General features: G+C 50.6%; 1 protein-coding gene across 2 annotated transcripts; it reads left to right on the top strand.

The window, feature by feature from the left end:
- The first annotated feature begins 239 nt into the window (after positions 1–239).
- EIF3B (eukaryotic translation initiation factor 3 subunit B) lies at positions 240–22,807 on the top strand. Of its 2 annotated transcripts, XR_005360674.1 has the most exons (20): positions 240–670; positions 5,022–5,214; positions 7,072–7,191; positions 7,501–7,558; positions 7,753–7,881; positions 8,123–8,280; positions 11,167–11,298; positions 11,387–11,453; positions 11,836–11,882; positions 12,908–13,118; positions 14,453–14,525; positions 15,316–15,438; positions 16,855–16,933; positions 17,693–17,831; positions 19,705–19,830; positions 19,932–20,009; positions 20,361–20,469; positions 20,717–20,833; positions 21,142–21,244; positions 21,463–22,807. XR_005360674.1 is itself a non-coding variant. In XM_038539644.1 (19 exons), the coding sequence occupies exons 1-18, from the start codon at positions 259–261 to the stop codon at positions 20,818–20,820; spliced, it is 2,358 nt and encodes a 785-aa protein (XP_038395572.1). In that variant the 5' UTR covers positions 240–258; the 3' UTR covers positions 20,821–20,833; positions 21,463–22,807. The 2 variants fall into 2 exon arrangements, 1 of the variants encoding a protein (XP_038395572.1); XM_038539644.1 differs by lacking the exon at positions 21,142–21,244.
- The last annotated feature ends 141 nt before the right edge of the window (positions 22,808–22,948 follow it).

Here is a 22,948-nt window from a genome sequence, read left to right as displayed (position 1 = left end):
CGGATCCAGCCCAGCGGGTGGTTCCGGGCGCTGAGCTCGCGCTGGTCATGGGCGCGCTGCGGCGGTCGGCAGTGGGCACGCCTTCGGGCCCCGGGCCCGCCGAGGCGCGCCGGGAGCTTCGGGGCGTGGGTGCGCCCCCTCCGCGAGCCGCGTGGGCCGGCCCGCCGCACGCACATGGCCCGGCGGCAGGCGGCGCGCGGGGCGGCCTGGGAGAGTCGGAAGCGCGGCGCGGACGGGCGAGGAGGCAGCGGCGGGCCCATGCAGGACGCGGAGAACGTGGCGGCGCCCGAGGCGGCCGAGCAGCGGGCCGAGCCCGTGCAGCAGCAGCCGGCCGCTGAGCCGCCGCCGGGGGAGGAGCCGCCGCGGCCCCCGGGGCCCGGCGCGCAGGAGGCGGCGAGCGGCGAGGACGACGAGGCCGGGCCGGAGCCCGACGAGCCGGCCGAGCCCGCGGCCGCCGCGGAGGAGAGGGCGGCCTCCGCCCCGGGCGCGCCCTCGCCGCCGCCCGAGGAGCCCCCAGCCCCCGCCCCGGCTGCGGGCGAGGCCCCGGCGGAGCAGGCCGGGGACGCGGCGGCCGAGGCCCGGTCCGAGGGGGCGGGCGGGGAGGACGGCGGCGCGGACGAGCCCTCCTTCAGCGACCCCGAGGACTTCGTGGACGACGTGAGCGAGGAAGGTGAGGCGGCGCGGGGCTGGGGGCGGAGGGCGTCCCCGCGCCGCACTGGTCGTCCCGCCGTGGGGATGGCCTTCTGGGCGCGCCTGCGTCTCCTCGTCTGTTTTCTCCAAAACAAGGCGGGGGAGGGCGGGGAGGGCCGGCCACCTGGGCGCCCCCGCGAGCCCTGGGGCCAGGGACTGGAGGGCGAGCTGGAGCCGAGGCCAGTTCGGGGCGAGCAGAGCGGGGCCTCCACAAGCCGCACGGCCTCGGGTGGCAGCCTCGTCTGCAGGCCGGCGCCCAGGGGGACCCGCAGGCGATGCCGCGTGGACGCGCCGTGGGGTTGATGCGCTGCTGTCCCTTCCAACAGGTGCTGGCCGAGCCGGGGTCCTTGAGTCCGCTCCACGGAAGCCTCTGCTAGGGCCCCTCTCAGGCTGTGCGCACACCCCCATCCCGCTGTTGAAGTTGGTCCCCCCGGGATCCGGTGGCATTCCCTGTAGCTTGCTTTGCACTTTTTTTTTTTTTTAAACCTTGATTCAGTTTACAGGTGTCCGTCCGCTTCTGGCCTGAGAGCTTTGTTCCCCTCAATGACTTCTGGTTAATCCCATTCGTTACTGTTTATGTTTTGTTTTTAGCCATTTGAACTCTTTCCAGCACAACAGCAGATTCCTTTACGTAATAGTAAAATGGTAAGGATGCGACGTCAGTAACCTGGCTAAGGCTGTGCCAAGAAAAGAACGTGTCCTGTTAGGATACTCTTTTTTCTTTTTTTCTTTTTTTTTGAGATGTATCCGATAACCCTGAGACTGTCGCAATCAAAGAATGTCAAGTAAAACGAGAAAGAAAACTTAGGGAACTGACAGCATTGTTTTCTTTTAATTTAGACGTAGTATTAAAGAGCTACATGTTATTGTCACTGTTCTAAGAGACAGCATAGCTTGAACAGCAGGAAAGGCTGCAGAGCCAGGAGATCTTTGGGCCAATGGTCTAGCTGCAGTCCCCTTCCTGTGAGAAGATGTGCTGCTCCTGCTGGGGTAGGTCAGGGTAGGTGCCTAAGAATTTACTAGGATACAGTGTTGCTGGCACCCGCAGTCATTTTTACTACAGTTTTTCTTATATTTTAAAATCAAAGATTTCGGTTGAAAGTCCATTTTGAGCCCCTGAGTGTTTGCTATGTAGTTTTGTTTGTTTGTTTGTTTTTAAGATTTTATTTATTTACTCAGAGACAGAGAGGCAGAGACACAGGCAGAGGGAGAAGCAGGCTCCAGGCAGGGAGCCTGATGTGGGACTCGATCCTGGACTCCAGGATCACGCCCCGGGCCGAAGGCAGGCGCTAAACCACTGAGCCACCGGGGCTGCCCCTATAGTTGTTTTTTTTTTTTTTTAAGAGCAATTGTTTGAGCACAAGTTTTCTGCCACATGAATTATTTCTAGAACTGGGCTGTGTGACAGTTGTCAGGACACTTATGTGGGCACAAGCCAGCCAGGCCAGGTGACCACCAGGAGGGTGTTGGGATCCTGTTGCTTTGGTCAGAGTGACCTGAGAGGCTCCTGGTCTTGGGGAACTAACACTGGGCACATGGCCAACTGGTTGGGGTCAGGATCCCAAGTATGTTTTGTGTTTAATGAGAACTGCCCTGCGGGGTCAGAGTGAGATGCAGAAGGTATGGGTGGGTTCTTTTTATTTTTTTTATTTTTTTATTTTTTTATTTTTGATAGTCAGAGAGAGAAAGGCAGAGACATAGGCAGAGGGAGAAGCAGGCTCCATGCACCGGGAGCCTGACGTGGGATTTGATCCCGGGTCTCCAGGATCGCGCCCTGGGCCAAAGGCAGGCACCAAACCGCTGCGCCACCCAGGGATCCCGGATGGGTTCTTTTGAAAGCAGACTGGGTCTCATGAAGAACCCTCTTGAGGTGCCAGCATACTCCAGTGAGATCATCCTGACTCCTAATTCTGAGACGCTATACTGTAACTCAGTTGCATTGTTCCCAAGGTCATCTGTTTAAATTTTCAGCTGCCTTTGATGCTCAGCCAGACAAGTACATGACAAAGGTTTTTTTTTTTTTTTTTTTAAGATTTTGTTATTTATTTGAGAGGGTGTGAGCAAGCAGGGAGAAGCAGATACAACCAACACCATACCACCCCCACCCCCACCCCCACCCCCACCTCCCTGTTGAGCAGGGAGCCCTATGCAGGTGGGATCCCAGGACCTTGAGATCATGACTTGAGCTGAAGGCAGATGCTTAAACGGCTCAGCCACCCGGGCACCCAAGATAAAGTTTTTATCTCAAGATATTTTCTTTTGGGCCCTATCAAGTATTATTTATCTTTACATTTGGCATTTAGTTTTGAGAATTGCTTCTTTGTTTCTCTCGGAGGCAGGTTGGGAATCCATTGGGCAGGAGTGACCAGATACACGGGCTGGTGACGATGAAGGATGTCTCTCTCCATTTTGCGGTTGCTGCTCTTACTCCCATACTGTACATGGGCACATTCTCATAAATGAGACACTTAAAGATTGTGAGAAGGAGTCCACAGTTTATATAAAAGCTGAGCTTATTATTGTAAACCTTGTAAATTCAGATCAGGCTAAACAGGCCATTTAATTGTATGTTAAGTGAACTTTAAAAACGACTCAAGGAGCTGACTCTAGCCTCAGTGGTGAAGATGTCTCTTATCGCTGTGACTCTAGTTAGAGCCTCTTCATTTTTTTTCTTTGCTCTCAATTTTAGACTCTTTGGAATTTGAGAGGCAATTGCTTTTTTTTTTTTTTTTTACAGTAATGCTTTTAATATTCATGAAAGTGTTGGAATTAATTAGATAGTTTGTAATAGCTTGCTTCTTGAAATTAAAAGACTTTTTTCAACTTTGAAAAATTTTTTTGACCTTTTTTGTATGGGAACTTTCCAGTACAAAAGTAGAGAAAGTACATATTAACTTAGAATGACATATAGGAAGGAATAGTTATGGGCACGTATCCTGGATAACATGTTGAAATTTTTGAATAGAATTCAGAACTTGGAGTAATAATTGAGTTCTAGGACATGCAGGTACACAAGTAAAAGCCACCACATTCCTCAGCTGTTTCTCCTTTGGGCTGTATGTACTGATGTAGCTTCATCTGTCAGTGGCTCTGACAGCATCTTTGATCGGTTTGAGCTCCTAATGCAGCCAGTGCTCTTTGTAACTTTATAGCTTTCTAGACTAGCAACTAATTAGGTTAAGGATTTGTGCAGAATTTATATTAAATGTTCTCTGGTAACTCATTTGACCTCTGAATGTCCGTCTCCAGCAGCAGGCCTGAGGTAGACAGCAGTAGGCAGCACCCAGGTGGCATTGAATCTTCTGGACAGACTGTACCATGTCCATTCTCACACCTGTGATCTGCTCCCCAAGAGCTGCTTTTCCTGGTCCTTCCACACTTGTTCTTTTCTTTCTCTTACCTAGCCATTCACCTTATGCAAATGAAGGAAATCTAAGATGTTTGCGTACTTAAGATGTTGAATACTGAAATTTTAATTTTTTTTTAAGATTTTATTTATTTATTCATGAGAGGCAGAGACATAGGCAGAGAGAAGCAGGCTCCATGCAGGGAGCCTGATGTAAGACTCTATCCCAGAAGTTCAGGACCATGTCTTGGGCGGAAGGCAGGCACTAAACCGCTGAGCCATTCAGGTATCCCTAAAATTTTAATTTTTAAAGTAGGTGATGTGAACAATACGTTTTTAGTTTGGGGTTTTGTTGTTTAAGTTTTCAATTTTTGAATGTTGTTATGAAAATAGTGGTTAACATGTACTGCTTAATGTGTCTTGAGCACAGTCCTAAACATTTGTGGACTTACTATCTGAATGGCTGGTGCCTCTCCAGCATCCTGAGGCATCTCATGGAATCCCAGGGATCCCAGGTCCCTTTGCCATTTGCTCTCAGGAACCTGTGGATTCTCTAATCTCCTCTTCTTACTAGGCTGAGGCTATTTTACATAAAGAGTTGTTTGTTTTGTCTTAACCTGAATGGGAAGAAAGTGCCTGCTGGTGGGTTTGCATTCAGGGTGGGTCAGAAAGCCCCCACCCTGCTTTCCCTGAGAAAAGCTGTTCTCTTTGTTGGCATTCTGCATAAAAAGAAAAAATCATTTAAAATCTTCCATTATTTTCAGGAATGAATGGACATATTGATGGACAAAGGGAGCATGAAGAGTTAAAATCTTCCTAACTTTTTCAAGTTTAAATTTTGAGTCAGTTCAGGGTCATGATCTTTTGTTCATAGTGAAAGTGCTTATTCACTTTTTACTTCTTCGGAATTTCTTTAGCGTGCTAACCGTATTAATGTTTTGCTTGGACAAAAAAAAGTAATTTGTCAAATCTTTCACCTGTACAGAACTGCTGGGAGACATTCTCAAGGACCGGCCCCAGGAGGCCGACGGGATCGACTCGGTGATTGTAGTCGACAACGTTCCTCAGGTGGGACCCGACCGCCTGGAGAAGCTCAAAAATGTCATCCATAAGATCTTTTCCAAGTTTGGGAAAATCACAAATGATTTTTATCCAGAGGAGGATGGAAAGACAAAAGGGTGAGTGGTATTGGTCCCTGACACCCTTTGGTGGCAACCAGGTGGCACTGGGGTCCCTGTGGACACACACACACACACACACACACACACACACACACACGGTGCACCCTCACCTGGCACGTCTGCCTCTGTTCATTCTGCCTCCCTCAGCTGAGAGCTCCACAGGCAGGAGGAGATGTAGGTGATCCTGAATTTGGGTATTGTGAGTTGGCTGCTAAATTCTTAAGAAATCAGAGCTTGGAATTTAAATCTTCTGCCATCAGAGTAGTAACTGATACAAGATACATCCTGAATAAAGGGGACCAACAGATTGGAAGCTGACAAAATTTCAGGAAAATTTTACATATGGTATTTTATTGATTCTAAGATTCTTTTTCCTCCTCATTCATATCTCTGAAATGGGGATACTTCTTACAGTTTAGGTGAAAGCAGTGTGTCACTGCTTAATTAGCAACTTTTTTTCTACTGTTAACCTAAAATGGTGCAACTATTAAAAATGGTAGCATGAGGTACGAGTCCTAGAATTCACTTTTTAAATTTAATGTGAGGTTCTGTATTATAAAAGTGATTGTAGCTCCTTCATTTTCAGGGCTGTGCTATTCTGTTGTATAATCAGCAGTTCTGTCAGTTGACATTTAGCATTTTGCAGTTAGGGACAGTCTTGGACCCATCCCCTTTAGAAGAGGTGTGAGCCTTTCCTTGCTATACACTTGGAATGGAATTGGCTTGCTTAAAATGCCCATGTGTAGTCCAAGTAGACAATGTCAAATTATGTTTGGGTGATTCTCAGCCGTTTTCACTCAGCCCACAGAACGAGTTCTGTTTGCTGCTCTACAAGCTTGTCAGAATTCTCCATTAGAATTTCATGTGACACTGGCCTCAGAGTACAAGGCAGGAATGAGAAGATGATAAAACTTAGACTTTTTAAATTCAGATTTTGGAACTACCTCAGATTTAAAGAAATCTTTTTTTTTTTTTTTAACTGCCAAATACAGGTTATGCTCCTTGCCTTTTCTATTTCAGAAACAATGTAGAAAGGATACATTGTAGGATACATTGTTATCCTGAAGGATAATCTCTTTTTGACCAGCAGTTGCTTGTCTTGTATGTTTTGTTATGAAGCACTCACTGAAAGCCTTTAAAATTTTACTTTCCATGAGGAATTCATTTATTTATTTGGTGGGGAGGGGCAGAGGGAGGAGAAAGAGTCCCAAGCAGACTGTGCTGAGTGCGCAGAGCCCGACACAGAGCTTGATCTCATGATCCTGAGATCAGGACCTGAGCTGAAACAAAGATTGACACTTAACTCTGTCACCCAGGAGCCCCCATAATTTTGCTTTTATTCTTTTAAAGTTTGTAAAATTTATTTTTATTTGTAGCAAAGCAGAGTTTATTGAGCAATAGTAAGCTGATAATACAAGGCTTCTGAAGAATGAGGAGACCTGAGAGAGTTGCCCTTTATAATTTTACTCTTAATGCACAATATTAGACTGTGCATGGTCTCAAGATTTTTAATAGCTTTATTTGAAATTTGCTGTATAATACAGTTGCTTAGTCTTAAAGTGTATAATCTCATAAATTTGACAGGTGTACATCTGTGAAACTGTTACGTGGTAAACATTTTAATTAACTTGTGTAACTTGTGATTGTGGCCTGAAAGACTTTGGATCTTCTGTTAGGATTTCGTTTGTGTTTAGGGAAGCCCTGTGCTCTCGTGAGTTGACTCTTGGGGATGTGGTAGATGGGTCACTGGCCTTGATGGTGCTTACAGTAACGTGGACGGGTCTTGGTGTGTTGAGCATGGCCTGCCCAGTCTTAGAGTCTGAAGTTGTGCAAAATGGTCTTGTCTTGATTCAGGTATACATTCCTGGAATACGCATCTCCTGCCCACGCCTTGGATGCTGTGAAAAATGCTGATGGCTACAAGCTGGACAAGCAGCACACGTTCAGAGTCAACCTGTTCACAGACTTTGACAAGTAAGTTCTGGCCTGGTTATGATCCGGATCTTCACCGGACATGAGAGGCTTAGCACCTCTGGGGCGGTGTGGGGCGCCTTCCTGGTAGCCCTGTCCCCAGGCAAACCACTGTGGGAATGTTTTCCATCCCCTCCCCTGGCAATCCTGACCAGTAGCACCCTCACCACAAGGATCCCTCGCCCATTATTCCCACCACCACCCCAGTGGGCAAGGGGCCGCCCCACACTGCCTGTGGCTCAGAACTCCCAGTGTTGCTACCACCCCTTGTAGTTGTGCGCATGTTTCTCATTAGTGTTTCCTTTATTCTAGGTATATGACCATCAGTGATGAGTGGGATATTCCAGAGAAACAACCTTTCAAAGACTTGGTACGTTAATGGAGTCTATATGTGCTTGAAAGAAAGGCTAGGTAGCCCCGTGGCTTGCGGGGGTGAGCGCCTCAGGCATTGGCAGCTGCTGCCCTGAGTCGGTCAGGTCTCCAGGGGCATCAGGCAGGAATATGGCTTCTTGGGTGAACGGTGATGAGACATACTCTGTCCCTTGCCTTTGGTTCTTTTTCCAGGGGAATTTACGTTACTGGCTCGAAGAGGCAGAATGCAGAGATCAGTACAGTGTCATATTTGAGAGTGGGGACCGTACTTCAATATTCTGGAACGACGTGAAGGACCCTGTCTCTATCGAAGAGAGGGCGGTGGGTACTTGCTGCCATGTGGGGATTATTTACTCTGTGTTTCTGTAACTGGGAACCTGGGTACCAGGGCAGGGGAAGTGTCATGTCTTTCCTATCACATTTCTGAGAGCAACATCGTTCATTCTTTTGGCTTTGAAATAAGCCACGAGACTCGGAGTCTGAGGAGTCGGTTCTTTACAGAAGAAGTCTTTGTGCTGGCTTTTTGTGGTCCTGTTAACACCAGCTCTGACCTTTCCTGCAGAGATGGACAGAGACATACGTGCGCTGGTCTCCTAAGGGCACTTACCTGGCCACTTTCCATCAGCGAGGCATTGCTCTCTGGGGGGGAGAGAAATTCAAACAAATCCAGAGATTCAGCCACCAAGGGGTTCAGCTCATTGACTTCTCACCTTGTGAAAGGTAAGCGGTTAGGAAAGGCGGGCGGAGCCCATTCTCTTCCTTTGTGCTGGGCCCTGCACCTGATTGTAAACCTTATATCTTGCAGTAATTTCAAACTGAGTTGAAGGATTGCAGCAAGAGTAAAAGGAGCTCTTTACCAGTGTTCCTTGGTTAGCACATCATTGGGTGTGCTTTATTGTTTCTCCACGTAGACACACAGGATTTTCTCCTAAGCCATTGGGAGTGAGCAGAAGCATCATGTCCCCGTGTCTCCCACCCCTCACCCACCGTATGCATTTCTAGCGGCAGGGAATACCCTTAACCTGTCCCTGGTGCCGGTCAGACTTACGGAGATTGAACATCGATCTACTACTTTTTACTTATGTGCTACCTTGCTCCCATATTTCCCTTGATCCAGTAATATCTTTTGTAAAACATCTGCTCCTTCAGTTCTAGATCTAGTCCAGGGTTGTGTATTGTGCCTATAATCTCATTGTGAGTGGCATTTCCTCATGTGTAATGGAGCAGAGGTTTGTGGGAGCAGGTGCAGACCAGGAGCTGGGAAGGAACATTCCCACGGCCAGGCAGTGTTTTTTGTCCTATCTACCTATGGCTTTAGTCCGAATGCCCTCCCCGACTGCTGCTTTGTGCCCCCTGCTCTGGGCTGTCGCTGAGCCTTCCCTGTCAGGTTCCCTCCTGTCCAGAGCAATTCAGCCTTCTGCACACGTTGTGAGTTCATCAGGAACTCAGGCCCTGGCCCTGGTATCTCTGGGCTCCTGAAACGTGGCTTACCTGTACCTGCTCTACTTTTGAGTTTCTTTTTTATGTATTTTTTTAAGGGTCTTTATTTATTTGAGAGAAAGAGTGAGCATGGGTTGGGGGGAGGGGCAGAGTGAAAAAGAAAAGCACACTACCTGCAGCAGGGAGCCCAATGTGGAGCTTGATCACAGGACCCTGAGATCATGACCTAGGCTGGAGGCAGACACTTAACCAACTGAGCCACCCAGGCACGCCTGCTTTTGAGTTTTTTGGTATAAAATTTTTCTGACACCTTAAAAATTAGGGGACTTTAGTAACTACATCCTAAATATCTTGCTCTGACGATTTTTTATTTTGCCATGTTTATTTCAAAACTATTCTGGGAGTTTTGCATATGTGACAAGTCTCTAGGAAGGTAGGCATCGCTGCAGGTGTGGGTGTGTATTCTGTGTGTTCTTTGCCCCCAGCAGCCCTGACTGGCTCCCTCAGCATCGTCTAATGTCCACGTGCACTCTGGTTCCCCAACTGTCCCCTGGTCACTGTCATTTGTGGCTAGTTGTTCAAACCCAGATCTGCCTGTCACCCTTTGCTGCCTGCCCTTCCTGTGTTGTGTTTCATGGTGGCTTGTGAGGAAGATGGGCCCCAGGGGGTGTGCCCAATCCTTCCTCAGGGCATCACAGAACTGGTTCCCTCCCTCCTTGTGTTTTCCCATAAACCATAAGTTTTGGGCAGCCCGGGTGGCTCAGCGGTTTAGCGCCACCTTCAGCCCGGGGTCTGATCCTGGAGACCCGGGATCAAGTCCCATGTCAGGCTCCCTGCATGGAGCCTGCTTCTCCCTTTGCCTCTGCCTCTGTCTCTTCCTGTGTCTTTCATGAATAAATAAATAAAATCTTTAAAAAAAAAAGTGAGTTTTACATGATGGACGTTCAAGAGTTTTGGTAAAACTAAAGAACTTTTGATAGAAGTTTTGATAAAAAAAACTTTAGTTTTTCTGGCATGTGTTGTTCTTGGCGGACTCAAGAATTCACAAGCACTTGGCTCCCAATACTTGAGCTGCTCCCTGCAGCAGCTTGCTAGAACCAGATTCATGGGAGACTCCTGAGCTCTGGCTCAGATGGTGTGTGGGGAGGAGCCCCCGGTCTGGCAGGCATTGGTCCACCTGTATCCCAGATGTATGTCTGCGGCTGTAACTCGTGTGTATAGAGCTCTGTCCACTGAAGGGCCACACCTGGACCGTCTTCCTCATTGTCGCATCCCTGGGATTCTACAAGGTGCCTCACACGGGAAACATTGCGTTGGGAGCAAGTGCGTGCTTTGGTCCTACAATTAGTGTGAAAAGTTTATTTTTCAGTTAATTATCAAATCGAGGCGTTTCCATGAAGAAACCGTAGTTCAGCATGTTTATCTCACTTCTATGTAGGTGTTCGGGGTAGGTCCGTATAGGGAGCTTCCTAAAACTTGTGCAGGGAGGTGATACAGGCCTTATCGTTAGGATGAGAAAAGGAACAGGAGGCCCCCGTGGGCACCCGGACAAGGCCATTCGCTGTTTTTTCTCCTGGAGTTTGTTTCTACCTTTCCTGCCTCCTGTTCTGAGAGAGCACCTGGTTTAGGTGGTGGCATTGTGTGTAAGCAACGTGAACGTGTGCCCTGGGTGTAGACAAGCTAGTGTCAGGTAACTGAGAAGCCTGAGACACAGAAGTTGTGCTGGATGTATGTGGGGTTTTGAAACACATGTAGCTGTTCTGTTTCTTTTCTTATCCTAAGTAAAGGTTGATGAAAATCAAGTAGAATTTGTATGCCATGCCTTTTAGAGCTCATAAACAGACTTTGGTTTGGAATCTGTTGGGTCTTTTGTGGTCCTGATTTTGTGGAGAAACACTTTAAGGGGGCCCTTGGAGTGACTGTGTGCCTTGGGGATGGTCTGTTCTGTGGTTGGAGCGGGTTCTAGTGGGAGAGCATTGCCCGGCAGCTGGGATTTGGAGACAGAGGCGGCTGCTTATTCAGGCAGCCTTACCAGGGCCTTTTGCTGTCCAGAGCGGAGGCATGGTGGGTGCAGGTGCTGCTCACCTTATTTGCACCCAGTGGGACACTTGGGGAAGAGAAGTGGGGCAGTGGACAGGATTGTAGACAGCATCTTTTTTATTACAGATACCTGGTGACATTCAGCCCCCTGATGGGCACTCAGGATGACCCTCAGGCCATCATCATTTGGGACATCTTGACCGGGCAGAAGAAGAGGGGTTTTCACTGCGAGAGCTCAGCCCATTGGCCTATCTTTAAGTGAGTAAACAAACAAGCGACAGCCCATGGTGCGCCTGTCACAGCCTTTTCTTTCCATGACAGTGCCTGGCACTTTTCTTCTCTTCAGGTGGAGCCATGATGGTAAATTTTTTGCCAGAATGACCCTCGACACTCTTAGCATCTATGAAACTCCCGTAAGTGACATGGTTTCCTGAGTGGTGGCCTGGCCTGGTGGGAGCTGCGGGAGACGCAGTGCTTCCCTTGTTTCATGGGCGAAGGGAAGAGAAGAGAAGAGCAGCTTTCTGTGTGCAGCACGAGAGAAGCTCAGCTCCCCTCTCCCGTGGCTGCTCCCTGGGTTCTGTCCTCCAAAGTGCCCCCCACTTGTGCTGCCGGCGGTCTGGGATAGGGGGAGACGGGTGTTCTGCTGCCATGGATGAGTTGTTTCCTTGCTGTGTGCCCCTGCTAGGTTTACTTGGTGGGCTCATTCCAGAGTTGCCTCTTTCCCTTTTGTGAAAATTCACATGTGTTATGGAGATGGCATGATTTAACTCAGTTGTAACCCTTGTTTTTCTGTAGTCTATGGGCCTTTTGGACAAGAAAAGCTTGAAGATCTCTGGCATAAAGTAAGTGAATGTTCTTATAGGTGGGCAGTAGGTACTAGTGCTCCCTCCCTTAGTGCTTTGCTCTTAGTCCACTGAAGCAAACGCCATACAGATGCTTTGGCCTCAGGAGTGGCACTGTAGCCACAGGCCTGCTTGTTGGGCTTCGTGACTTTGCCGGCCTCATGGCCCACAGTTGCCCATCCTGCATGTAGGTCCTTGGTGAAGCCACAGGCTTTTGGCTCTGCCTTGTTTCCTGTTCTTGCCTTGGGACCTGAGCCATGGCTGCTGTCCTTGGGGAGGGCGAGGCAGGGGGTAGGCATGGGGGAGGAGGAAGGTCTCCCCTTAGAGGAAAGGTTTCATGTATACTCTGCTGGCCATGGGGTGGTGTGATGGCCCAAGGCAGGCACACTTGCTTACGTGAACACTGAGGATGGCTTGTCTGCAGAGAAGTGCCAGTAGTGCAGGGACACCAGTGGTTCTGACTCCTTTTGTGTTGATGTTTTTTGGTACGATGGTGGTTTTTGATACAAACTAAAGCAGGACTTGGCTCTCAGTCAGCATCACAGTAGAGGTAGTTGTTGCATGTGTGAGCTCATGGATGGTCCACGAGGGCACCTAGCTTCTAGGCAGCTGCATGGCAGAGGGCAGTGTCCTCCTACTTCCAGATCCTCTCACACCCCCGAGCTGTGGTTTTCCCTTAGTGCCATAGTGAGTGCCAGGCATCCATTGGAGTCCAGCAGCCTCAGTTCAGTCTGTTCACCCCACAGCTGCCCAGTGTGGCGGCTGGGAGCCTGGTAGGGCTTCAGGGGTATTTGCCCGGGGCAGTGGGGAGCCCCACTGTCTCTCTTCGCTGGCAGAGTGGGCATACTGATGCCCTGGGTGGTGGGGGTCCAGATGGGCAGAGCTCTCCAGGAAGGCTGGCTGTTGCCGTGTGGTGGCAAAGCGCCAGCACAGAGCTTGTTTCCAGCCGATGAGCTTGTTCCTTGCTGTGCTTTCTGTCAGCATCTCAGTCAGTCCTTGCTAACACTATTTCCTTTGTTCTGCAGGGACTTCTCTTGGTCTCCTGGTGGTAACATCATAGCTTTTTGGGTGCCTGAGGACAAAGATATCCCGGCCAGGGTGACCCTGATGCAGCTCCCTACTAGACAAGAAATCAGGGTTAGGAATTTGTTCAATGTCGTGGACTGCAAGCTACATTGGCAGAAAAATGGAGATTACTTGTGTGTTAAAGTGGATAGGACTCCCAAGGGAACCCAGGTGAGTGGATGCCACTCCTTCCAGCTCCATGCTGGTCTCCTGCTTGAAAAGTGTTAACGGATTAATTGTTTGAGTTTCTGGGTCACCTGGAGACCGGCTGGTTACCGAAGGCAGTTAGCTGGCCTGTCCTACCTGGAGCTCTTGTCACCTTTAGGTCACAAGGGGTGGGTCACCTGTCCACATGGGTTTATGATACTTTCACTGACCTGAGCGGCCCTCTGCACAATCTTCATTCTAGAGCGTTTTTATCACCCGAAAAGAGAAACTTTTCTCCACACCCATCAGCTCCCCAGCACTACACTCCCCTTGGCTCCTGACACCCACTACTCTGCCTTCTTTCTGTGTGGGTTTGTCTGGGAGATTTGGTGGGAATGTAGGCATAGTGTGTGGCTTTTGGTGGCTGGCTTCCCTCACTGAGCACATTTTCGGGCTCATCCAGGCTATGGCAGGTGTCTGCACCTCATTCCACATCAGGGCTGAGCAGCACTCTACTGGGTGGCTGCCCCAGCCTGAGTGTAGTCGCTTGTGGGTGGACCTGCATGTCATTTTCACCTTTTGGCTGTCTGAGATGATGCAGCATCCTGGTTTCTTTTTTTTTTTTCTTTTTTTTTTTTTAAGATTTTATTTATTCGTGAGAGTGACTGAGTGGCAGAGACCCAGGCAGAGGGAGAAGCAGGCTCCCCACAAGGAGCCTGATGTGGGACTTGATCCCAGACCCCAGCATCACATCTTGAGCCAAAGGCAGATGCTCAACCGCTGAGCTACCCAGGTGTCCCGAATCTTGGTTTTTATTAAACACCAGTGTTTGGAAGAGCCACTGCAGGGCATCTGCTGTTTTGAAATTATTTCTCCCCTATCTTGCTCTCGAGGGCACCACGGTTTAGTTTTTTCTTTTTTTAAAGATTTTATTTATTTATTCATAAGATAGGCAGAGGGAGAAGCAGGCTTCTTATAGGGAGCCCAATGTGGGACTTGATCTCCAGACCCCGGGATCACACCCTGAGCCAAAGGCAGATGCTCAGCCACTGAGCCACCTAGGCATCTTGAGGGCACCAGTTTTGTAGACAAGCTGCAGGGCAGAGCCCTGAGCCTCTCTGTTAGGAGTGTGGCGGGCAGGCTGGAAGGGGACCCTGCAAGGACTGCACCTGTGGGTGTCTCTGGTGGTGCAGGGTGCTTGCTTGATCCTGCTGGGTTGATTTCCATCACGTAGATATGTTTGCACATCTTTACCAGCCATGTAAATGTTTTTCATGCTATTATATTGTTTTCATGGGACAGTTCCTTCATGCTTTCAGTTTCCACCATTTCATTCCCTCATTTTCTCTCCTGAACAGGGCGTTGTTACAAATTTTGAAATTTTCCGAATGAGGGAAAAACAGGTACCAGTCGACGTGGTGGAAATGAAAGGCAAGTCCCATGGGGTCCCTCGTGGTTGGTGGTCCTGGGGTGCAGCTGGGGCGCTCTGTACTCCTGCCTGAGCGGGTGGCTGTGGCCCTGACCATGTGTGCCATCTGCCTCCCAGGCCTAAACACCCCCCTCTTGGTTCCAGTTTCCCTCTGGCCCTTTTGGCCGCCATGTGACATGGCCCATACCCCCTTCATATCCTCACCCGATCTGCCTTGCAGAGGAGCAGTGGTCCTGGCCAGTTTCCCCCTAAGATCATGTGCGGGGAATGGGTTTTCAGGACGCTTTCAGTGGCCAGCCACAGAAGGGCTTTTCCTGTGACAAGTTCTCGGTTGACGAGAGCTTTATTCTGGGTCTCTAAAAACTGATAGGGTGCTGTGCTGCCACTTCTAGGTGGGAAGTGGAGTCTGTGTCATTGGTTGTGTTTTGTGTTTTAGTTGTGTATTCTGTTTTGCAAGGGAGAGGAGGACAATGGGGAGGGGGAGAAGAGACTGAGCGACGGTCAAGCCTGGCCACCTATCCTGCTAGCTGCTGGGGGGCTGAGGAGCCCTATACTGAGCACAGTGGCGAGCACCAACAAGCGGGGCACCCTGCAGCTGTGTTCCTGTTGGGCCCGGGTGGTCTCACGCAAGTCCTGCACCTTTGTTCCTAGGCCCACTGTGTTGTTTTAATGAATTTAAGAATTTGGGGCGTTCCTCTGGTTGAGTAGTGAAGGCTGTGCAGGAATGTTTGATCAGGGACAATAGTTAACTTTGTTAAACAACCAAACAGGCTTACTCTCTGGTGATTACAGAAACCATCATAGCCTTCGCCTGGGAGCCGAACGGGAGTAAGTTTGCCGTGTTGCATGGGGAGGCTCCTCGGATATCCGTTTCCTTCTACCACGTGAAGAACAACGGGAAGATTGAGCTTATCAGTAAGTAGCCTCACCCTGTTGAGGGGCGCACAAGACAACGGATGGATAGGGCCTCGGGACAGCCAAGAGGGCCCCTGAGCTCTGGCTTTCCTCATGGTGGCCACCCCGGCAGTGATCTTGGGGAGCTGCTGCTGGGCCCTTCACAGGGGGTTTCTGAGAGGAGGCACTTGCCCTCTTGCAGCCACAGTTATTGTCTCTGGGCTGGGGACCCCACGTCCCCACTGTGCTCTGCTCTGCCTGCAAGGGGGGCTCCTCTTGTTCCTTGGCCTCCCCTAGCAGGGCAGGGCTTGTGAGCACTGACCTCCTGCCCGCAGTGGCTCTTCCGGGGCATCCTGGGTCCTTCCCACAGAGCTCAGCGTGAAATAGGTCCTCACTGAGCCGTAGCATTTCTGTCATGTGGGGACTGAGGTGATGGACACGGTTGTGCCACCTTGGGCCCTTTGTGCATGGCTTCCTTGTGGGAAGGATGGTAAGTGTGTCCCTGTACCTGACAGCTTGGGTGCTGAGCTTATCCTGAGGGAATGCCAGGAGCTCAACAGTGTTTGTGGGAGACAGGCTGGCTGTCACAAAACTGCAGTATCCATTCCCTGTGACTTAAGAGGAAAGAGGGGCCATAACAGGCCACCATACTGGTCTCTGATTAGAAAGCGGTTTTGTAAATGGTGTAGAAGTGCCTTCCACCCCTGATTGCTCTGTGTCCTCCGCCTTGAAGGGATGACCACATGTGTCCTGCTAACACGTCTGTGGTGATTCACGGACATATTAAGAATTTTCTCCTTCAATGTAGTCTCAGAATCCTGCCTGCCAATTGTGCCACTTTTCCACAGCTCTCTGTCCCCCTCGGCCCATCCACGGATCCTCTGCAGGCCCACATCAGGCTGGGGGGTTTACTTTGTGTCCTCAAGTGGAGACCTGTGGACTTAAGCCTAAGCGTTAAGTGTCCACTCTCCAGGGGGGCTCCTCAGGGTCCTCGTAGGACAGAGGGAGAGATGGTTTTCAAACGTTTAGGACTCCAAAGTTTGAAAAAGGTGTTTGAGTCACTGGAAGAATAGATCTTGGGGTTTTGGGTCTCATGTCTCTGTACTTGGTCGGGGTTGTGGGTTACTCGCCCTCACATAGAGATCTCGTGACTGTTTACAGTGATTTCTGTCGAGCTTCCCTGGGAAACAGATGGTTTTGAACGTGAAATGTTGCTATAAATGGTAGCATAGTTTAAAAGAATTTCCTGCTCTCTCATTTTTCTTGAAGCGTAGTTCACAACTTAACATGTACTCAGACCATGGGTTTTCCACAGTCGTTTTCACAGGCAGCAGGTGGGTCTGGCGCACGCATGTAGACACGCACAGGGCAGAGTCTTGGCCGCACCCCGGCTTCAGCACTTTATAAAGACTTAACGGACATTCTCTTTGTTTTCAGAAATGTTTGATAAGCAGCAGGCAAATACCATCTTCTGGAGCCCCCAGGGACAGTTTGTCGTGTTGGCTGGCCTAAGGAGGTGGGTTTCTGCTGCCTGGTGCCATCTGCTCATTGTCAGCAACGCTCTTTGGGCCACTGCGCAGGCCCTGACTGGGGCCCCGCGAGTCACGGAGGTTCCTCCACACTGAGTGTTCTTGCATGGAAGGACCGACACAGGTGTTTTTTTGGATGGGAGTTTAGGCCAAAACCAGGTCAACGTAAGCCATCCTTTGCAAGTGTTTTCAGTCTGTGCCCTGAAGACGTGTGAATGTTGTGGTTTCCTCATGGTTGAGCAAGACCTTTTTCTGGAGGGCAGTGACTCTGGTTCTCTTGTGGGAAGGCTGTTTAAGCAGATGGCTATGAGCCAGTCTCTGTGCAGTGTGACCATGAGTTGTGGCAGTGCTAACCCTCCTGTGCTCCTTGCTCTCCTGCCATCTCAGCAGCGTGTGGGGTATGAAGATCCTGTGTCTGCCTGTGTGTTAACAGAACACGCAATGGTTCGCTTTCCTGACTTTATGGGTGATGCTTACTGTGTTTTAGAGGTTTGGCCTCAGGTAATTGCAATGAAAACTACTCCACACACTCATGGTTCTACCACGTATCCTTTCCACGTCTCCATTCCCAACAATCTTAGGAGAGAGAGGGGTCCTGGATCACTTCCTCCTTAATGATGAGTTAGCAGGCAAGGAATGCCCGAGGCTCCCAAGCCCACCCTAGAGCCTTGAAGTAGCAGGATACCATGATGGTGTATGCATAGATGGGGTTCTTTGTGCATGCTGACCATGCTCTGTCTCCCCAGTATGAATGGTGCCTTGGCTTTTGTTGACACCTCGGACTGTACAGTCATGAACATTGCAGAGCACTACATGGCCTCTGACGTGGAGTGGGACCCTACTGGACGCTACGTTGTCACCTCTGTGTCCTGGTGGAGCCATAAGGTATGGGGTCCTGTGTAGCCTGGGTGCAGTGTGAGACTTGGCTGTGATAGGCCTGGTGTCACCCCTTCTCCTGGGTCTCCTTGGGGTGGGCACTGCTGGTGATCTGTTAGTTGTTCTTTGCTGCCCTGCCCAGCTGCTTCAAAAAGCCCTTGAGGGGATTCCTTGGGTGGCACAGCGGTTTAGCACCACCTTCAGCCCAGGGGTGAAGTGATCCTGATCCTGATCCTGGATCCTGGAGTCCTGGGATCGACTCCCACGTCAGGCTCCCCACATGGAGCCTGCTTCTCCCTCTGCCTGTGTCTCTGCCTCTCTCTCTCTCTCTCTGTCTTTCTCATAAATAAAATATTAGAAAGCCCTTCAGCAGCGCACGTGAGGCAGCCAGTTCTTCATGACTTGGTTGGCATTACTTGGTATCTCTTTACTAAGTCGGAGCATGTCTTAGGCCAACGGCAGCCTGTGCCCAGGCCCCTTTCCTCTGTGCCGGGGCCTGGGACCTCTTCATGGTATAGTTTCTCCCCCACCCACCATTGAGCACTCACTCCCTCACTGGCCTCTCTGGCTTGGATGGAGGCAGAAGGAGGATGTGCTTTGCCATCCACACTCTTTATTTCATCCTCATGAAGGTTGCGATTTGGACCCCCTTTATCAGGTGCCCGGCTCAGTAGACTCTCTGTGGCTCCCTCCGCTTGTGTGGCCTGACCATACATGGCCTCTGTATATCTCTTCTGCTTGGAATGTAGTTCCTGTGCGCATGGTGCTTCTGCCACGGGACGCCACTCAGCCTGCCCACTCTGGATTTTCCCAGTACTTATTACCCCTTCCTTTCTTGTTTTTGCTGCCAGGGCACAGCATTGTGTGGCCAGGGGCCTTTTCTGTGGCTCTGCCTGGCATGTGGTCCTTGTTAGTTGGCTTTGCTGGGTGACTGAGCAGCACATAGCCACCAGAGGAGGGCCACTACCTTCAGGGCTCCTGAAAGGCTGTGAACACCTGTGTGTATATGTTTCTTTAATCTCAAATGTCCGTATCTGAAAAACTTAAGAATTGCCATGTTCTATAAGCGCGAGAGCGTGTGTACAAAGCCCGTTCTGTGTGTGCATGTGCTGGTGTGTCTGCAGCGGTGCTCCCTCGCCCACTGCTCTGCCAGTCCTCTTTTACGTTTAGTGACTGTTTCTCGCTGATCAAGATCCTGAGCTGATCCTGAACCAGCTTGTGCACCCGAGAGCTCAAGCTTGGGCAGTTCTGTGTAAGGACGTAGGAATGTAGAGCAGCTCAGGCTCAGCAAACCCCACTGAACACAGCATCTTGAATGATCTGTATGTTGGCAATAGCACACTGATTGTTCCTGAGCATGTCTGCACGTGTTTGGGTGCTGCCTGTTGCTGAAATCTCTTAGAATGTTGAGCTCTTGTCAGATGCCACACACTCCTAAAGTGCTGGTCTGCAACAGGATCACACCAGCATGTAAATTCAGATCCTGCTTCTTTGGGAAAGTGTCACCATGGAAAAGATGCCAGTTGAGCTAAACGGTGTGTTACGTGGCATGGTTAGTGTATATTCTGGCTTGAGCTCCCGGTTGCAGGCCAGTAAAGAGCCCGTGCTATGGGAGCCCGTCCTTGCTGCTATTTGCACGGTGCACGGTGTCTTCCTGTTGGGTTTAAGGACTACATTCCCCCTGCTGCATGCAGGCTTGGGAAGCAGAGATTTGTGTTTAGGTCTCTTCCAGATACCTACAGCACTGTCAGGTGTTGGCCCTCAGACTACCGGGAGGAGATGCTTGTTTTGGTTGGTGCTGTGAGGGTACAGGTGCCTGGAGCCTTGCATCTTGCCATGACTCAGGGCACTGAGCAGTGCTTGCGCCTCTGCCCTCTTGCAGGTGGACAACGCTTACTGGCTGTGGACTTTCCAAGGACGCCTCCTGCAGAAGAACAACAAGGACCGCTTTTGCCAGCTCCTGTGGAGACCTCGGCCCCCCACGCTCCTGAGCCAGGATCAGATAAAGGTCTAGGGTCCCTTGGGGTCAAGGGAATGTGGAACTTCTCATTTGTGGTTCTTGCTTTGAATGTTTAAATTCTGGGTGGCTCATCTTTGTTTTTGTTTCAGCAAATTAAAAAGGATCTGAAGAAATACTCCAAGATCTTTGAACAGAAGGATCGTCTGAGCCAATCCAAAGCCTCAAAGGTTAGCCTCCTCCCACGACTGAGGGAAGGGCCAGCACCAGGCCTGAGGGGATGGCAGTGTCTGCGTGGGGGTTGCTCATCTGCTGCAGGTGCTTGCTGTGTTGCTGCCGTGCACACAGACTAGTGGGACCCTACTGCACCTCTGGGTGGCTGGCCATCCAGATGCGGGAGGGATTGGTCCTGAGTTGAGGGGATGGAAGAGAGCACGTCCTTCCAGTCCTGACCTGAAAGCCTCTGTGAATAGAGGGGTCCTCACGGCAGCCATTGCAGCAGGCATTACTGTTGGCCATGGCCCTCCCCGTGGTGGAGAGGGGCCTGTCATCCCCATGACTTTCCCCAACTCCGTGCTCAGGAACTGGTGGAGAGGAGACGCACCATGATGGAAGATTTCCGAAAATACCGGAAAATGGCCCAGGAGCTCTACATGGAGCAGAAGAGTGAACGTCTGGAATTGCGAGGAGGTAACTGTTAGCTGAGGATGTGCATAGTAGAATACGTCTCTGTGAAAATGTGTTTCTCCCCTGTTATGTGAGTTTTCCAGTTAAGTGTCATAAAGACCCTTAAATTGTCAGAGCACAGAGTTTCCCATGGTTGCAGGTTCACGCCCACGGGGCACCTTACTGTGATCACTCTGGGCTCTCAGCTGACGAGGGTGGGTGGGTGTGCATGTGTGTGCACACACCCCATTACCTCCTCCCCTACTTGCAGGCGTGGACACCGACGAGCTGGACAGCAACGTGGAGGACTGGGAAGAGGAGACCATCGAGTTCTTCGTCACTGAGGAGATCATCCCCCTGGGAAATCAGGAGTGACCTAAGCACAGGGGTAAGGCCTCTTCAGACAGGGATGAGCAGTACCCTAGTGGGTATTCTCTCTCCCCTGTTGTGTTGTCCCTTGAGTGAGGAAACCCCCAGATTCATGGCATTGGGGTCCATATGACCCTTGTGTGGGAGTCACAGAGGGTCCGGTGCACACCCAGGCTGTCAGAGCTGGAGCTTTTCTCCGAAAGTAGCAAAGCACCTAGCAAGTGGGGTTTGAGTGTGGCTAAGACACAGGGCTGGGGGGAGGACGGAGGCTGGCTGCGAACCATCTCTGGGCATTTGGCTGTGAGAGGGCCTTGGTGTGCCCAGCAGAGACGAGAGCCTTCAGAAGCCAGTCCGGCAAGGCTGGGCACTCACACTTCTCAGTAAGCGCTCGAGGAGGACCCAGAGCCATCGTGCCCAGGGCGGCCAGCGGGTGAGCATGACAGCTCCTCAGATAAACTATCTGCTGTTGAGGCTGCTCCCCCGGGGCGTCTGCTCCTATTCACCTTGGGCATCAGGTTGAAGCAGAGCTTGGGGTTTTCTTTTGCCTTCTGAGATGGTCTGGGGGCATCATCGGCGGTCGTTGTTGCTAACATGCCTCCTGTTGTCAAGGCATGGAGCAGAGACTGAACACTTGCTTCCTTTTTGCAGTGTCCCCACGTCTTGTGCTGGAACCAGGTTGTCCTGCGAGAAGCCTGCACAATGCCTGAATTCTCACCTGTGCTTTTTCTTGCTCTAGACTGTGCTCCCGGACTCCCCCATCTTCCACACATTACTGTGCCTTTAACCCCTGGTCTCCACCGCAGGGGAGGATGGAAGGCACTACTTTAAATTTTTTCTTGTTTGGGGTTTTTAAAATCACGCCACCAGTGTTTGTTACTCACACTCTCGTGCACTGCCACAGTGGCCCCTCGGCCTCCTGAAGTGCACAGCCGAGCCGTCTCCCCTCAAGGACTTGTCTGTCCCGTGTGCGTGGGCCAGTGTGGCTGTGTCCAGGACGCAACAGGGAGGCAGCACTCCACAGTGTCCTGGTGCCATTCAGGTTGTGCCAGGTTCTCTCAACGGGCTGAGTGTGGAAATAAAAGCAAACCTGTATGAAAACACTGTCTTTCTCCTCTCTTTAAACGTAGATAGCGGCCTTGAATCTGGTGCCTGTAGTCCCTGCCCTGACCATGGCGGCCCTCAGGGCTCAGCACACCCGCCTGCTGCTTGCCCACGAGGCTGACCTGGTAAGGAGGGAGGCCTCCAGCCTTGCGTAAGGTCATGCATTTTCAGCTGAGCACAGTCCCATCAGTGCAAAAAAAAAATACTCTGTTTTTGTTTTCCATGCTCTTTTCACCTGGTGAGAAAAATCCCTCTAGACTTTTTCTTGGAGTCCTACACGTTTAAAGTCTATGAGAATTGTCACTTTAGCCACTGTCACGTGGTCCTCTGAATATTTAACTTTATTCTGAAAAGAGGGTTGAACGAGTCAATGTAACCTGAACCTCTGCTTCCCATTGGTGCCTCATGAAGTTTCTGCTGCTCCACTTCTGTCTCCGGGAGCCTGACTCTTCGTCTGGGAAGCAGCAGAGCATAGGACGGGCACACCACATTTACCAGCCAGGGCTCGCATGAGCCTGAAGTGTTGTGGGATTGGAGGGGCCTGGCAGTCCCTGCCCCATAGGGCTGTGCTGGAGGAGCAGGCAGGCGGTCTGCTGTGGCCTGGGCCCGGCCATGAGGCACACTTGGCACTCCAGCCCCTGTTCAGTCATTGCTGTCCTGATGCCCCATTGGTGTGTGGGGTCCACTGTGTGTGTGTGTGTGTGTGTGCTCATGTCCTTTAAACCTCATCGTGCCAAGACCTAGGTTTTACATTTGATGGTAAGAGGAGGGTACAGGCTTTGGTCATTCTCACACATTTTTAACAGAGTTTTCAAAAAATTTACTTTTGATTGTTTTAAACTTGCTAGTTGTAATTGTTTTACATAATTTGTTAATAAAAGGATTTCTGAAATGCTTGTGCTTGTTCTGTTCTGTAGAAATGAATTTCCCGGGCAGAGAGATGGCCTGACCCATCTTGCGGGGCTGGGCTGGGGTGGCCCCTGCACTCTGGCTCCTCTGGCTGGGGCATTGGGGTGGGCACAGTTCCCGGCTC

Source organism: Canis lupus, chromosome 6 (assembly GCF_011100685.1).
Source record: "Canis lupus familiaris isolate Mischka breed German Shepherd chromosome 6, alternate assembly UU_Cfam_GSD_1.0, whole genome shotgun sequence".
In the NCBI taxonomy this organism is placed as follows: domain Eukaryota; kingdom Metazoa; phylum Chordata; class Mammalia; order Carnivora; family Canidae; genus Canis; species Canis lupus.
Note: the sequence above shows the minus strand (reverse complement) of the source record. Positions and strands in the feature narration are given on the sequence as shown.

What these genes read in the sequence shown, in the direction of transcription:
- EIF3B (XM_038539644.1), top strand. Translation starts at nt 259, where the DNA reads ATGCAGGACGCGGAGAACGTGGCGGCGCCCGAGGCGGCCGAGCAGCGG. An exon ending in GGACTCCCAAGGGAACCCAG is followed by an intron (nt 13,119 to 14,452) that starts GTGAGTGGATGC and finishes TCTCCTGAACAG; the next exon opens with GGCGTTGTTACAAATTTTGA. An exon ending in TGTCCTGGTGGAGCCATAAG is followed by an intron (nt 17,832 to 19,704) that starts GTATGGGGTCCT and finishes GCCCTCTTGCAG; the next exon opens with GTGGACAACGCTTACTGGCT.